Source organism: Nilaparvata lugens, chromosome 3 (assembly GCF_014356525.2).
Source record: "Nilaparvata lugens isolate BPH chromosome 3, ASM1435652v1, whole genome shotgun sequence".
Taxonomy (NCBI): Eukaryota; Metazoa; Arthropoda; class Insecta; order Hemiptera; family Delphacidae; genus Nilaparvata; species Nilaparvata lugens.
Genome location: NC_052506.1, coordinates 18,288,329 through 18,301,811, shown reverse-complemented (window position 1 = coordinate 18,301,811; position 13,483 = coordinate 18,288,329). Strand labels below are relative to the sequence as shown.

The following is a 13,483-nucleotide window of genomic DNA, read 5'->3' as shown; positions in this document are numbered from 1 at the left end:
AGCAAGGAGATATATCATTCAATTCCCAGCAAGCTGCATTCAACTATAACTAAAAATACAAACTGCTGCACAACTAACTAAGCACAAAGGAAGTCCATATTGAGATATGAATAATAAAGTATAATACTGATTTTTGGATATTTTTCATAAAAATATAGTGCATCAGATAAAGCTAAGGCTAAGCACACCTGTGGTGGCGCAGCTGGTGATGCAAAGTGTTGATCTTATGGAGGTTCCGCGCCATGCCCGATTCAGTGTGCGTGAGTTCTTGCATTTAAACCAATAAGCAAGAAGCACCTGGATGCAAAATGCTGCATCGCCCCTCCTCAGGTGTATATCCAGCTAAAGTTTTTTCATGAGATGTATTAACTATTTGGCGTTATGAAGTTCGCCGGGCCAGCTAGTCTTGAATACAATTGGAATTTAAAATGTAATATTGATGTTTTGAATTATTGTGAAAAGTTGTCATGCATGCAATACGAAAATATTATTATTATATATTATTATTATTATTATTCTGTTATTCTTCGACCAATCGTTAATAAATAAGGTATCCTTGAAATCTTGAAAAAATTTGCTATCTTTTTTGTCTCTTGTAGTTTTTCCGTAAAGTGAACGGTTTTCGTGAAATTTGCAATCAAAAATTTAAAATGGCCACCATTTTGAAAATTCACATCAAAAAGTTTTCATTTTATTTGTTTAAAGTTGAGACTTTATAGCATAAATATTCTTGCCAAATTTCAGATCAAACATTTCGTTCTTGAGATGAAAATTCCTAAGTGAAAAAACAAAATGGCAGCTATAAAGATAACCACTGAGTTTTGGACACTTAAAATATGACATTTGTAGTCTCCTATCATCCCAGAACAATACCCTAAAATGTTCGACACCACTTCTGAAACACTCTGTGTAGCGATATCGGAGTATGGAGGAAATTCCTTTTCCTTTCATATTATCCTTAAAATCCAAAATTTCAAAAAACCTTGTGTATACATAGACGCGCAGTTAAAGAAGGAATATTCCTGCTAAATCTCATAGAATTCTATCAACGCGTTTGGCCATAAATACGTTACATTACAGACAGACGAGATATGAGTTGAAACATAGACCTCACTCCGTTCGGTCAAAACGTGTTTGTAGTCTTTCCATTTTTTGATCAGAAAAATAACTAGTAGTTCTGTGAACAGTAGACCTCGCGCTCAGTAAGTTTCATTAACTTGTTGTTATGCTTTCTCAAAAATTAATAAATAATTTATCAATTTAAAATGTCTAGAAAAAATCCTAAATAAACATAGAGCTTACTGTCTGTCTTATTGTACCATGACGTGTTGTCCTGGAATGTGAGTGTGATAGCTTTTGTCACAACTGTCTACAACGTTGATGGAAAGATACATTTTCGCCACACTGTACAGAAAGCAGCTGTTTTCCAGTCCCTACATAGATCTTAAAGATATAGTGTCTTTTGAGAACCTAAATTCTCAGACAACTATAATTAAGTTTGGAAATCATGCTAGACCCCGATGATGGAGGGGTTAGTGAAATTTCTAGTACCATTCTAGTGGTGAGGAATTCAAAATAAAAATCATTGGACGATTGATTGCCTCTATATTAAATATTTAAACTCAAACAACACTTTACAATAAATACTTTCTTCAATTAAAGATTATCTTTGTCTTTAAGAGACCAAATTTAATTATTTTTACGTCTTTAAGAGACCAAAATCTAAGGGACACATTGAATTCTGGTGGGGAAAGATCAAGTACTCATCTTGTAGTTGTCGTCGCGATGTCCGGAGTCCCTGGCGGAGATGGATGAAGGGTGAAGATGATTAGTCGTCCTCCAGGAATGTTCAGGCGTCGCGGCGACAGATCCAAAAGGGAGTTAGTCTTGTTCTCTCCTCATCAGCGTTCAATGACGTACGATTCCATCCATGGTTGGAAGAAGTCGCCGGCCCTTTTACAATGGAAATTCTCAGCCCGATACAGAAACCTGATGACAAATTTACAACAGAATTAGAAACATAATAATTACCAATATCTAATAGGATTGTATTCAATTGATGATCTAGGTAGATCATCAAATAAATACAATTCACCGCTTCCTATGAGGAAATAAATAATATTATTAACATACATAAATCGAACACTTATAAATCATATTCAATGACAATAATGAAAATACTCACCCAAAATGGGTATTGAAGATGCGTAGTATAGAGGGAATCAATCGTCAATTATCTCAACTATCCCATAGCTATAAGGGGGACTTTACTTCTAAATATTATTCTTACATTAAATGTCCGATTTACTTGGACAATCAATTATTAAATTCTCCTGGAGAGAATGAGAAAGTACCCCCAAACGAAAACATATTACTGGAAATTGTAAGAAAATCTCAAGAAACAGTTAACACTCTGACAGCTGGGATTAGAATGATTGCTCTCCTAGTTTTCAGAGGCTTCCAGACTGATCAGTTTTGCCATCATCATTTAAAATATTTACCCGATCGCCTGTGAATTTCTCTTCGCCCACTCTCTTTCTCCTCAGTAAGTAAGGAAGGTGATACGTTCAAGCAAGAAGGAAACTAGGAGAGAAAAGTTATTTCCCTTTTGCAAGTTTAGAACTATGGGATTGATTCAGCATACTTCTGGCGTCTAGGTCTGTCGTGAGAATAGATAATTCCAAGTGGGATCGTGGGAACCAAGGACTTTAATAAGATTCTGATCATAATTATAACGATTTTAGAAATGCTGGCTAAGTTGCCAATGAACAAGAATAAATTTACTATCTTCATGGGAACTGAAAACTACTAACTTAAGATAGAATAAATTCCATTTAATAACTCAAAATTTTGGTACAAAGACATTGTACATTGTTTGCAGACGACTCTCGTCTGATGTAAGAAACAGGTTTCTGGCTAAGGCCGGAAAGAGTACCCTTTCCGGCCGCTCAGTTCCCCCCCCTCATAAAACATTCTTATTCACTTTACTATTCTTATATAGCTGATGCAAAAAAGTTAGGTGGCTTTGTGGGTCACATGGTGTAACCTACTCACAGCTGATGCAATGCATCTATTTATTGTCTCTTTTGATTTAAAAATCATCACCTAAGCCAAGCTAGATGACAACTCTACTTGACAACATCAGCTGTTGGAACACACAAGAGACCCACGAAACCTAACCTAACCTAACCTAACTTTTTGGCACCAGCTATACCTGTAGTGTGGTGAAAAATATTGTATGTGACTCTCAGAAAGGTGTTTACGGTATTCAGATAACATATTCCCATAAAAACTATCCTCATACCATAAACACTAATTTTCTGTGCTTGTAGCGTAATATACTATTTCAATATGTTCGATGTTTTTGAACGGGTAGTATTATAGTCAACTGTCTACCAACGTTGATGGAAAGATACATTTTCAAGATGTTGATGTTTTTGAACGGGTAGTATTATAGTCCACTAGACATATTACTTTTTACAGTAATATTGGCGAAATGCAAAACCGTCAACTTGAATCTTAGACCTCACTTCGCTCGGTCAATAATTCTAATCTACTGCTTAATAAACATATATTTTCAGAACTATAAATTTCTAATTTTGTATGTTGACTTAACAATCAAATGCTTGTTTCCAAACGCTGCTCTCATTTGATCATAGTACCACTGTTTGTGTATGAGCAGTGTTGTGATGTGAATATATTTGCAGATGGCGACAGTTGCAGTAGATAGCAGCCAAGAACCAGCGCCAGAGTGCAGCACTGCATTCGCTCCAACCGATAATGACTTCAGCCAACAACATTATTTAATCCCTGGCTACAATCTAATATTCATCAAAGAAGAAGGTAAGATATAACTGTGTCGTGTTAGTCATTTGTATTCAAATGTATTTGAAAACACATACTTGAATCGAATAAGCTTTCAAATTGAAGCTGAGAATCACTGTTCAAGAATAATTATCATTAAACCAAATTAAATGCTGTAATTCACCCCGAAGACTTCTCCTACTGCAAATATTGACAACCGGGTAAACAGCTACATGGAAATTCGATGAGCGATACTATTCAAAAATTATTTGTCAGCCCGGGAATCGAACCCAGTACCCTAATTGCCAGTCAGGAATGCTTACCCTTAAACCAAACTAACAATCTCTGGATAGCAGCGCTCATTTTTTACGAAGCCATAGCGGCCAGCCAGTCTACAGATGGAAATTACTGAGATACAGCAATTATTCAAATGTATTTTCCATCTGTTCAAGAATAGTTTGTTGTATTTGCTCAAGTAATGTAAGTTAGTATGTTTTTTTTTTGTAGATCCCCAAAATGGAGAAGACATTTCAGAAGAAGTTGACTTTGGCACAGTGAAGAGTGAAGCAGAGATGTGGCCTTCTATCAGCGGCACTGCCAATGCAACAGAAGTAGGTGGACTGGATGCATATTCAATCTCTCCAGTGGAAAAGTGCACTGAGCCAACTGTGGCTGGCAAAGAGACCAAGCTCTACAGCTGTGCTGACTGCAGCTATAAAACACCATGGATCAGGCATTTGAAGATACACATTAGAGGACACACTGGGGAAAAGCCTTTGAGTTGTGAGATGTGTGACTATAAATGCCGTCTGAAATCTAGCTTGAGATCACATTTCAGAACACATACAGGGGAAAACCCATTCAGTTGTGACCTTTGTAACTTCAAATTTGCTACTGCAAGCAATTTAAAGATACACATTAGAGGACACACTGGGGAAAAGCCTTTCAGTTGTGAGATGTGTGACTATAAATGCCGTCTGAAATCTAGCTTGAGATCACATTTCAGAACACATACAGGGGAAAAACCATTCAGCTGTGACCTTTGTAACTTCAAATTTGCTACTGCAAGCAATTTGAAGATACACATTAGAGGACACACTGGGGAAAAGCCTTTCAGTTGTAACTTTTGTGACTACAAATGTGCTACTTCAACCCAATTGAAAGTCCATATCAGATCACATACAGGTGAAAAACCATTCAGTTGCGAATTCTGTGACTTTAGATGTGCTGCTTCAGGCAATTTGAAAATACATATTATCAGTACACATAAAGGTGAAAAACCATTCAGTTGTGACCTTTGTAACTTCAAAGGTGTTACTTTAAGCCATTTGAAAGTACATATCAGAACACATACAGGTGTAAAACCATACAGTTGCGAATTTTGTGACTATAGATGCAGTCGGAAATCTAGCTTGAAATCACATCTTAGAATACATACAGGTGAAAAACCATTCAGTTGCGAATTTTGTGACTATAAATGTAGTCGGAAATTCAGCTTGAAATCACATCTCAGAACACATACAGGTTAAAAACCATTTAGTTGCGAATTTTGTGACTTTAAATTTGCTACTGCAGGCCATTTGAAAATACATATCAGAACACATACAGGTTGAAAACATTTTAATTGCGAATTTTGTGACCATAAATGTTCTCGTTCAAATTATTTGAAGAAACACATCTGAAAACACACTGGGGAAAAGCCTGTGAAGAAAAAATTGTTAGATATTTATTTATACAATATGATAATTTCCACTGAGTCTAACAAGACTTTGTATCATAGTAGTACAAACAAATGAGCACTGTACACGAATAAACTATAAATTAATGTAAAACTAGAATTATGACTTTTATTTGATAAACTAGAATTATGAACTATGTGACTTTTAATGTGCTGATTTATGTACTTTGAAGGCACATAATATTAGAGCACATACAGTTGCAAAATAATTGAATAAGTAGTCTTGGTAGTTTTATTGACATTGATTTGTTTCACAATCGATCAAGGTTTGTGTGATTGGAGTCAGTTTCTCGTGTGTGAAATTATATCATTTATTGTAACTCAATTGAGTAAATTCCAACTGAATAGAAGAGCAAAGGTTTTCTGTACTGACGAGGCCGTCATGAAGGTTTAGCACTTTCTTTTCTCTTTTACTTTTTCTCTTTTTCGATTTAATTTTCTCTCCCTTTATTAACTTCCATAATTTTCACCAACTCTGTATGGTTAAAAGTTGCGGTTTTTAAAAAATTCGACAGGTCTTGAGCGAGTTCTCTAACCCAGGTGGTCACTAGTAACTTATTCAGAATTATTAATTTGCAGCAATCAAAGCAACAAGTTGGTGAGTTTCTAATGCTTTTTTCTTTGGAATGTAGTCTTGCATGGAGCTTTCCCACTCTAGTTAAATGTAAAGAATATTCATGCCTCTTCAATTGTAAATTCATGAAATTCAATGGAAATCCAAATTATTTGCAATTTCATACAGTATTAATCTTTAAATATTAATAAAAATATAAATCTGAATTCCCTTTTTAAAAATATTTAGTCACGACTTGTTTCGGCTATATAAAACTATTATATTGTATGGGAGAAGACACCTGATATTATTATTCAAGACACCAACGACAACCAAAGACCTTAAAGAGATGCATCTTTAAGGTCTTTGACGACAACTGTTATATGTCAGCGAATTCCGCCAGTTAATGTGTTCTTATGGAATCATGTGTTTGGTTAGTGCTAGTAAATCGATAATTTATCCTCTTAATCTCACAACACCTTAAGATGAGAATTGTGATACATTGATCAAGGTTCATCTGGTTAATATCTAGTGACCCCCTGGGTTGGCGAACTCGCTCAAGAACTGTTGTATTGTAATCTTTGAAACCCGCAACTTTCAATTATACAGAGTTGATACAAATTATGAAAATAGCAAAATATTTCTCTTACGAGAATAATTTATTTGACAGTAGGTTTGTTTTATTGGGTATCCTATTTGAAATGAAAAATTACTCTTCAAATATTACTCTGTCACTTGAACATCCTTGACCACATATGAATTCAAATTATTTAAATGAAAAGGTTGTCATTATTTGATACAATGGTTTCGATACAGAGTTTCAAGAAAAAAATGTCGAAAACCTCACATTGATATAATTAATTATCAACCCGTATCATTTTGTTGATGTGAAATACAGTAACTATATTACCCACAGTATGGCCATTGGATTTTTTTCCGCCGCCGCCATGAAGATTCCAAGTATTTGAATTTTACAATGGAGCTTATATGGGATTCTAAGTAAAATCGTTTGCTTTTACTTATTAAAGTATATTTTTGTGATTATCTTTCATGTTTTTTCTATATTCCCAATATAGTTTTGGAACTTGAAATAGTAAATCTTGAATAGAAATAGTAAATAGTAATAGTGGAACTTAAATAGCGAGTAAAAATGAAAGGTAGGTAACGTAACCTGAAAGATGAATTTCCAAAAAAATACCATAAAACTTTTGAAATGTGTCATGATATTGTAATAAATTTTGTTCCATTGACAAATAATAAAGTTCTCATATCTATTTCTAGAAGCGTGACAGTCAATGGCCATACTGTGGGTAATATAATAAATTACTGTAATGTGAAAGTTGTAAATTATGTTGTATATTAACCAGCTGAAATCATGTGTCAGCGCGTGTGATAGCTCCCAAATAGCCTCAGCTGATGTTATGAATGAATGGGAAAACTGTGTAGTAATTACATGCAATGAATTCTTCATCTGATTAAATGATAAACTAGTAGTTCTGTGAACAGTAGACCTCACGCAGTATTTTCATCCACAAGTACCTGATTGAAACTATTAATAGACCTTATGGAAATACAGCAATAGACTGGCTTCTCCACACATCTGTGTAATCACTTGTCAGCTGATTTATGATGAATTTCTATAGTCTGATTTTTACTCTAATATTGGCGTATTAAGGAGGCTCCTTTTACTTTCCTTGCCCAATTACCATAGGTAAGGAAAGTATTGCTATCCGAAAAAAATTAAGGTACCCCAATTTCTAAATTTCTATACGTTTCAAGGTCCCCTGAGTCCGAAAAAATGTTTTTTGGGTATTGGTCTGTATGTGTGTGTGTGTGTGTGGTGTGTGTGTGTGTGTGTGTGTGTGTGTGTGTATGAGTGTATGTGCGTCTGTGTACACGATATCTCATCTCCCAATTAACGGAATAACTTGAAATTTGGAACTTAAGGTTCTTACAGTATAAGGATCCGACACGAACAATTTCGATCAAATGCAATCCAAGATGGCGGCTAAAATGGGGAAAATGTTGTCAAAAACAGGGTATTTCGCGATTTCCTCAAAAACTGCTCCAACGATTTTGATCAAATTCATACCTAAAATAGTCATTGTTAAGCTTTATCAACTGCAACAAGTCCTATATCTGTAAAAATTTCAGGAGCTTCACCCCATCTATGCAAAGTTTGATTTTGGATTCTCAATTATCAGCCTTCATATACAATTTAAATGCAAAATTTCTAGTGGAAAAGATTGAGAATGAAAATCTCTGCTATTAATGTCCAGTAACATTTCCACCTAAAATTGAAAATAAGCTTGAAATCCGAGAAAATGTGATTATTAAATTGCAAACTGTTGGCAACTGTTGGTTCTATTAAATCATTCACTACGAAGAGATAGCAGACCTCGTGTGTTTCCAGCGTTATTGACCTATCACAGCTGTCTCATAATTATCTTTGAGTAGTAGACTTGTGATGCGCGAATACACTAGCGTCAGGTGATCAATTTTCATAACGGCAAGGAATGTTGTGTGAGTGCACCACACCAGATTTTTTCCTTTTATATCCCTTGAAATGCAAAATTTCCAAAAACCTTGTATATACGTCGACGCGCAATTGAAAAAGGAACATACCTGTCAAATTTCATGAAAATCTATTACCGCGTTTCGCCGTAAATGCGCAACATATAAACATTCAAACATTTAAACATTAAAGCAGGGAACCCACTATGCCGTCACCGTCAGGCACCGTCCAACTCCGACCGTCACCGTTAGTCGCCGCCTTCACCGTAATTTTTCCGGCGATAACTCACTTGCCCGTCTGGTTAGCTCCGTCAGAAACCGGAGCTAACCAGAAGAAATGCATCAGTTGCGATGGAGAGTTCATCAGACGAGGAATTGCTAGTAATAGCCGCAGCATGTGCTGAAGAAGAAGAGATACAGAAACGGAGGAAGCATAGGTACTGGGTGCACGAAATCTTCAGAAGAAGAAACGAATATGGTGAATTTCATCATTTGTTTGACGACTTGAAAAAAGACGATGCTAAGTTCTTTTTATATTTCCGCATGACTCCAAAGAAGTTCTACGAATTGCTCGAGTTACTGAAATTCCCAGTGAAACGCAGAAACTGACAGACACGGTCGTGGCCGGTGACGGACGGGTATAGTGGGTTGCCGTTCGTTTAAAGCAATGCAAAGCAATGTTGCCGGTACGCAACGGTGACGGTCGGTGCCGGACGGCGCCTGACGGTGACGGCATAGTGGGTTCCCTGCTTAAGAGAAATTCCAAACCGTCGACTTGAATCTTAGACCTCACTTCGCTCGGTCAATCATGACAATTTTTTTATGCAGTTTCAATGTTATTTTTACATCCTGAAAAAGGACGAAATAGTGAGTCAATTTCTTGTCTAACGAACTTGACCTGTAAAAAGGTTCGAAGAATACGTGTTCAAAATTTAAAGCTGATTGAGCAATTCCTTCTAAAATTATTGTAGAACAGACAAACAGACGGACAACGATTTTGGCCTTGGCCTTGAGTAAGTCAAAAGTGAGAACTCGCTCACGCTCTTTCAAAAATAATAATAGCTCATACAATTCATTAAGTGATTATCAGACTCAGACATGTCTAAAGTGTTCAGTTATGAATGTATTTTAGTTAAATCACTTGGCAGTGTTTGCAAAATGACAAATGCTCTCTGGATGCTGACTGTGTCACTGTTACCATGTTTATTCCAACTTGAAAAAAATTCTCACCTTCTTCTTTGTCAATTGAAAATCATTGCTAAACAATTTTTATTGCAATGTTTATTTCCATGACTGAGTTCGGTATTAGTCTAAAGTAGATGGAAATGTATAAGCTATCTGTAATTGACAATATAATCTCCAGTGCAATTGTCCTGATGATGTGTGGAAACAATGATAGAGTCTTTCTTTATTCTCTGAGAGAAGGGTTTAATTAGAATAATTATCCATTCATTGATTGCACAGCCACATTAATATAATTAATTACCTGTGATTTTTTTTTCTTTATTTGCACATCATGTACTACTAGTATTTATGCAGTACAAAATTATTTCAGAGGTTGTCTGGTATCAACTATAGTAGACAGACTAACATTGGTCTGGTATAGCTCATCTGGTAGAGCAGTCTCCTCAAAAATGTGAAAGATCCATTCTGATGATCCAATCCTCTTTGCAATATCATTTTTATTTACCACCTCTTCAACAACAAAACGACAATATTTTCTTTGCAAAACCCTTTGAACTGCTATGCTCCATATTATGATGTTATTGTTGTTAATGGCTGTGTTGATTACCTCAAAAAGCCTCCTGGCATAATGTGATTGATAATGTGTGTAATATTATAGATTTTATTATTTATTGAGAATAAATATGGGATACAACTTAAGAGGGATTAGTTCATTTTATTTTATGGACTGTTGAGAGGTCTATTCTTTTAAATATCAATTTTGTATTGTATTACAAACAGCAATAATTCACTAGTGATTAATTATATCAATATTATTCATATTATTAACACTACTACCTATTATTATCAATAGTGTTTGCAATCTATTGTAAGAGAAACTTTTTGTTAATAGATATTCAATCTTTGATGAATATCTATACATTTCTCTTGTCGCTATCATTAATTTACTTGAATTTATCAAGTTACAATAAATTCTCGAAATAGTCCTAGCCTACAATTTTGATATTTCCAATATTTCTAGCTTCTAGGTGTGGAACTCCTATTCCTCACAGGAATCTTTGGTTATATTTGTATAATGTGTCTCTTTTTATATAATAAATTATACTTATACTCTAACTACTGTTGAACGAACTAAAATAATAAAGAAAAATCAAACATTGACTCTCTGGTTATGATGCCTTCTTGCCTTAGTTTTTCATCATTAACTTATTTGACAATAAGACTAGCTGGCCCGGCGAACTTCGTACCGCCGAATAGTTAATGCATCTGATGACAAACTTTAGCTGGATGCACACCTGAGGAGGCGCGATGCGGCATTTTGCATCCAGGTGCTTGTTGCTTATTGGTTTGAATGGAAGCACTCACACACACTCCGTCAATTGTAGGGGCATTGAAACGTCTTGGGTGTTGTCTGGCAGGTGTGTTATCAGCTCTGATGACAATTTTGTGGTAATCAGATGGCATGCGGTCTAGTGCAGTCTCGAATGGTGCAATCAATCCATTGTGTTGATGGAAAAATATTTGGAGTGGTAAACGATTGGCCTTTTTACTGAAGTGTTGTGTGCACAACGCTGATTGACTTGTTTTTATGAATCGCCCTTAAAATAAATTTGCAAAAATTTGTCGTCACTATCTGTTATTGGCAATAGGGAACCAGTTCGGTGATAAATTTGTCCCTGAATTTTGAAAGTAGGCATAAATCCATCCTGAACAATTGTTGTTCCCCCAAATGATGTCATTTGCAAACAATTGTTTTATTGCTGGATATTTATCAAAAAATGTTTGGAGTCTGCTTCATTTCCGGAAACCAATGAATGAAGTGGTTCTGGTGGTGGAGTCAATTGAAACAATGATTTGACTTAAACCACTGGCGCAACACAATCCGGGTGCTTCATTAATATACTTATATGCCCCACAGTACTGACACACAATGTTCATTGCCAATAGCAACAATTGACCGTGAACTGTACTCGATTGCCGAGTTATAGTTGAATGCAGCTCGCTGGAAATTGAAAGTTATATCTCTGATTTTCGCTGATATCGCTGATTTTCCCACGCATATTCTAAATTTACAGCATTTCGAGTTCTAGGACCCAAGTTTGGACGTCGTTCGTACCGCGGCATTATTAGGAATTGAACTTTTGTGAATCGGAAAGAAAATTGAAAAACAGATCGAATAATAATAAGTTTGAATAAGTAACTGAATATATGTGACTAATAACTAATATATTTAATAACTGTAACTAAATAATTTACTAAAAATCAATTAATTCTAAACACCGAAGACATCACAATATTATTCGAAACAAAGCTATGTCTTTAGTGCATGTAAGTCTTTAACCTGAGGCCGCACTGCTGGATGGTTACACACAGAACAGTCATTTGTTTTTAGACGTTTAGAATAAAATACATGGGTGGTTATGGAACAGCATACACCCTTGTCTACTATCTATCGACGGCTGTTGGATGATGCAATGATTATAACAGCTGCTTTTTATTTCTGTGTGTGGCCAGCCCACGAATCTTCTCCCATAAGGGTAACATGTAAACTTTGAAGGATCGTAGGATAAACCTGGTCCTGAACATAAGTAACGCAACTAAAAAAAAAACAAACAAATTCGGTGCACGTGCACACATAAATAAGTTATTCAACATCAAAATTTGAGGCTCGATTTTTACTTTCCTTGCCCTATTACCATAGGTAAGGAAAGTATTGCTTTCCGAAAAAAATTAAGGTACCCCAATTTCTAAATTTCTATACGTTTCAAGGTCCCCTGAGTCCAAAAAAGTGGTTTTTGGGTATTGGTCTGTATGTGTGTGTGTATATGAGTGTATGTGCGTCTGTGTACACGATATCTCATCTCCCAATTAACGGAATAACTTGAAATTTGGAACTTAAGGCCCTTACACTATAAGGATCCGACACGAACAATTTCGATCAAATGCAATTCAAGATGGCGGCTAAAATGGCGAAAATGTTGTCAAAAACAGGGTTTTTCGCGATTTCCTCAAAAACTGCTCCAACGATTTTGATCAAATTCATACCTAAAATAGTCATTGATAAGCTCTATCAACTACCACAAGTCCCATATCTGTAAAAATTTCAGGAGCTGCGCCCCATCTATGCAAAGTTTGATTTTAGATTCCCAATTATCAGGCTTCACATACAGTTTAAACAAAAAATTTCAAGTGAAAAAGATTGATCATGAAAATCTCTACAATTAATGTTAGTAACATTTTCACCTAAAATTGAAAATAAGCTCGATGTTCTGATTATTAAATTGCAAACTGTTGGCAACTGTTGATTCTATTAAATGATTCACTATGAAGAGATAGCAGACTTCGTGTGTCTGCAGCCTTATTGTTCTGTCACCAGCTGGCTTAGATCTTTAAATAGTAGTCTTGAGTTGCGCGGGAACATTAGCGTCAGTTGATCAATTTTCATAACGGCAAGGAAAGCTATGTGTGAGTGCGCCACACCAGATTTTTATTTATATGGATTATCATTTTTGGTATGTACTACGAATGAAATTTAATCAGATTTGTTTTTGACTCTTCGATTTATTGCTATAAATAGTAATTGCTCAGCAGATCAGTTGAAAATGAAGTGTCTGCTAAATCCTTTGACCATTAGGTCCGTATCACACTCTTAAGACACCGGTGGAACAGGAAGGGTCAGAAAGAGTTGC

At 35.5% G+C, this 13,483-nt stretch overlaps 1 protein-coding gene across 1 annotated transcript; it reads left to right on the top strand.

Annotated features, from left to right (window-relative positions):
* The first annotated feature begins 3,707 nt into the window (after nt 1–3,707).
* LOC111044979 (gastrula zinc finger protein XlCGF17.1-like) lies at nt 3,708–5,333 on the top strand. The gene is made up of 2 exons (XM_039422726.1): nt 3,708–3,843; nt 4,312–5,333. The coding sequence occupies exons 1-2, from the start codon at nt 3,708–3,710 to the stop codon at nt 5,331–5,333; spliced, it is 1,158 nt and encodes a 385-aa protein (XP_039278660.1).
* The last annotated feature ends 8,150 nt before the right edge of the window (nt 5,334–13,483 follow it).

What these genes read in the sequence shown, in the direction of transcription:
- LOC111044979 (XM_039422726.1), top strand. Translation starts at nt 3,708, where the DNA reads ATGGCGACAGTTGCAGTAGATAGCAGCCAAGAACCAGCGCCAGAGTGC. An exon ending in AATATTCATCAAAGAAGAAG is followed by an intron (nt 3,844 to 4,311) that starts GTAAGATATAAC and finishes TTTTTTTTGTAG; the next exon opens with ATCCCCAAAATGGAGAAGAC.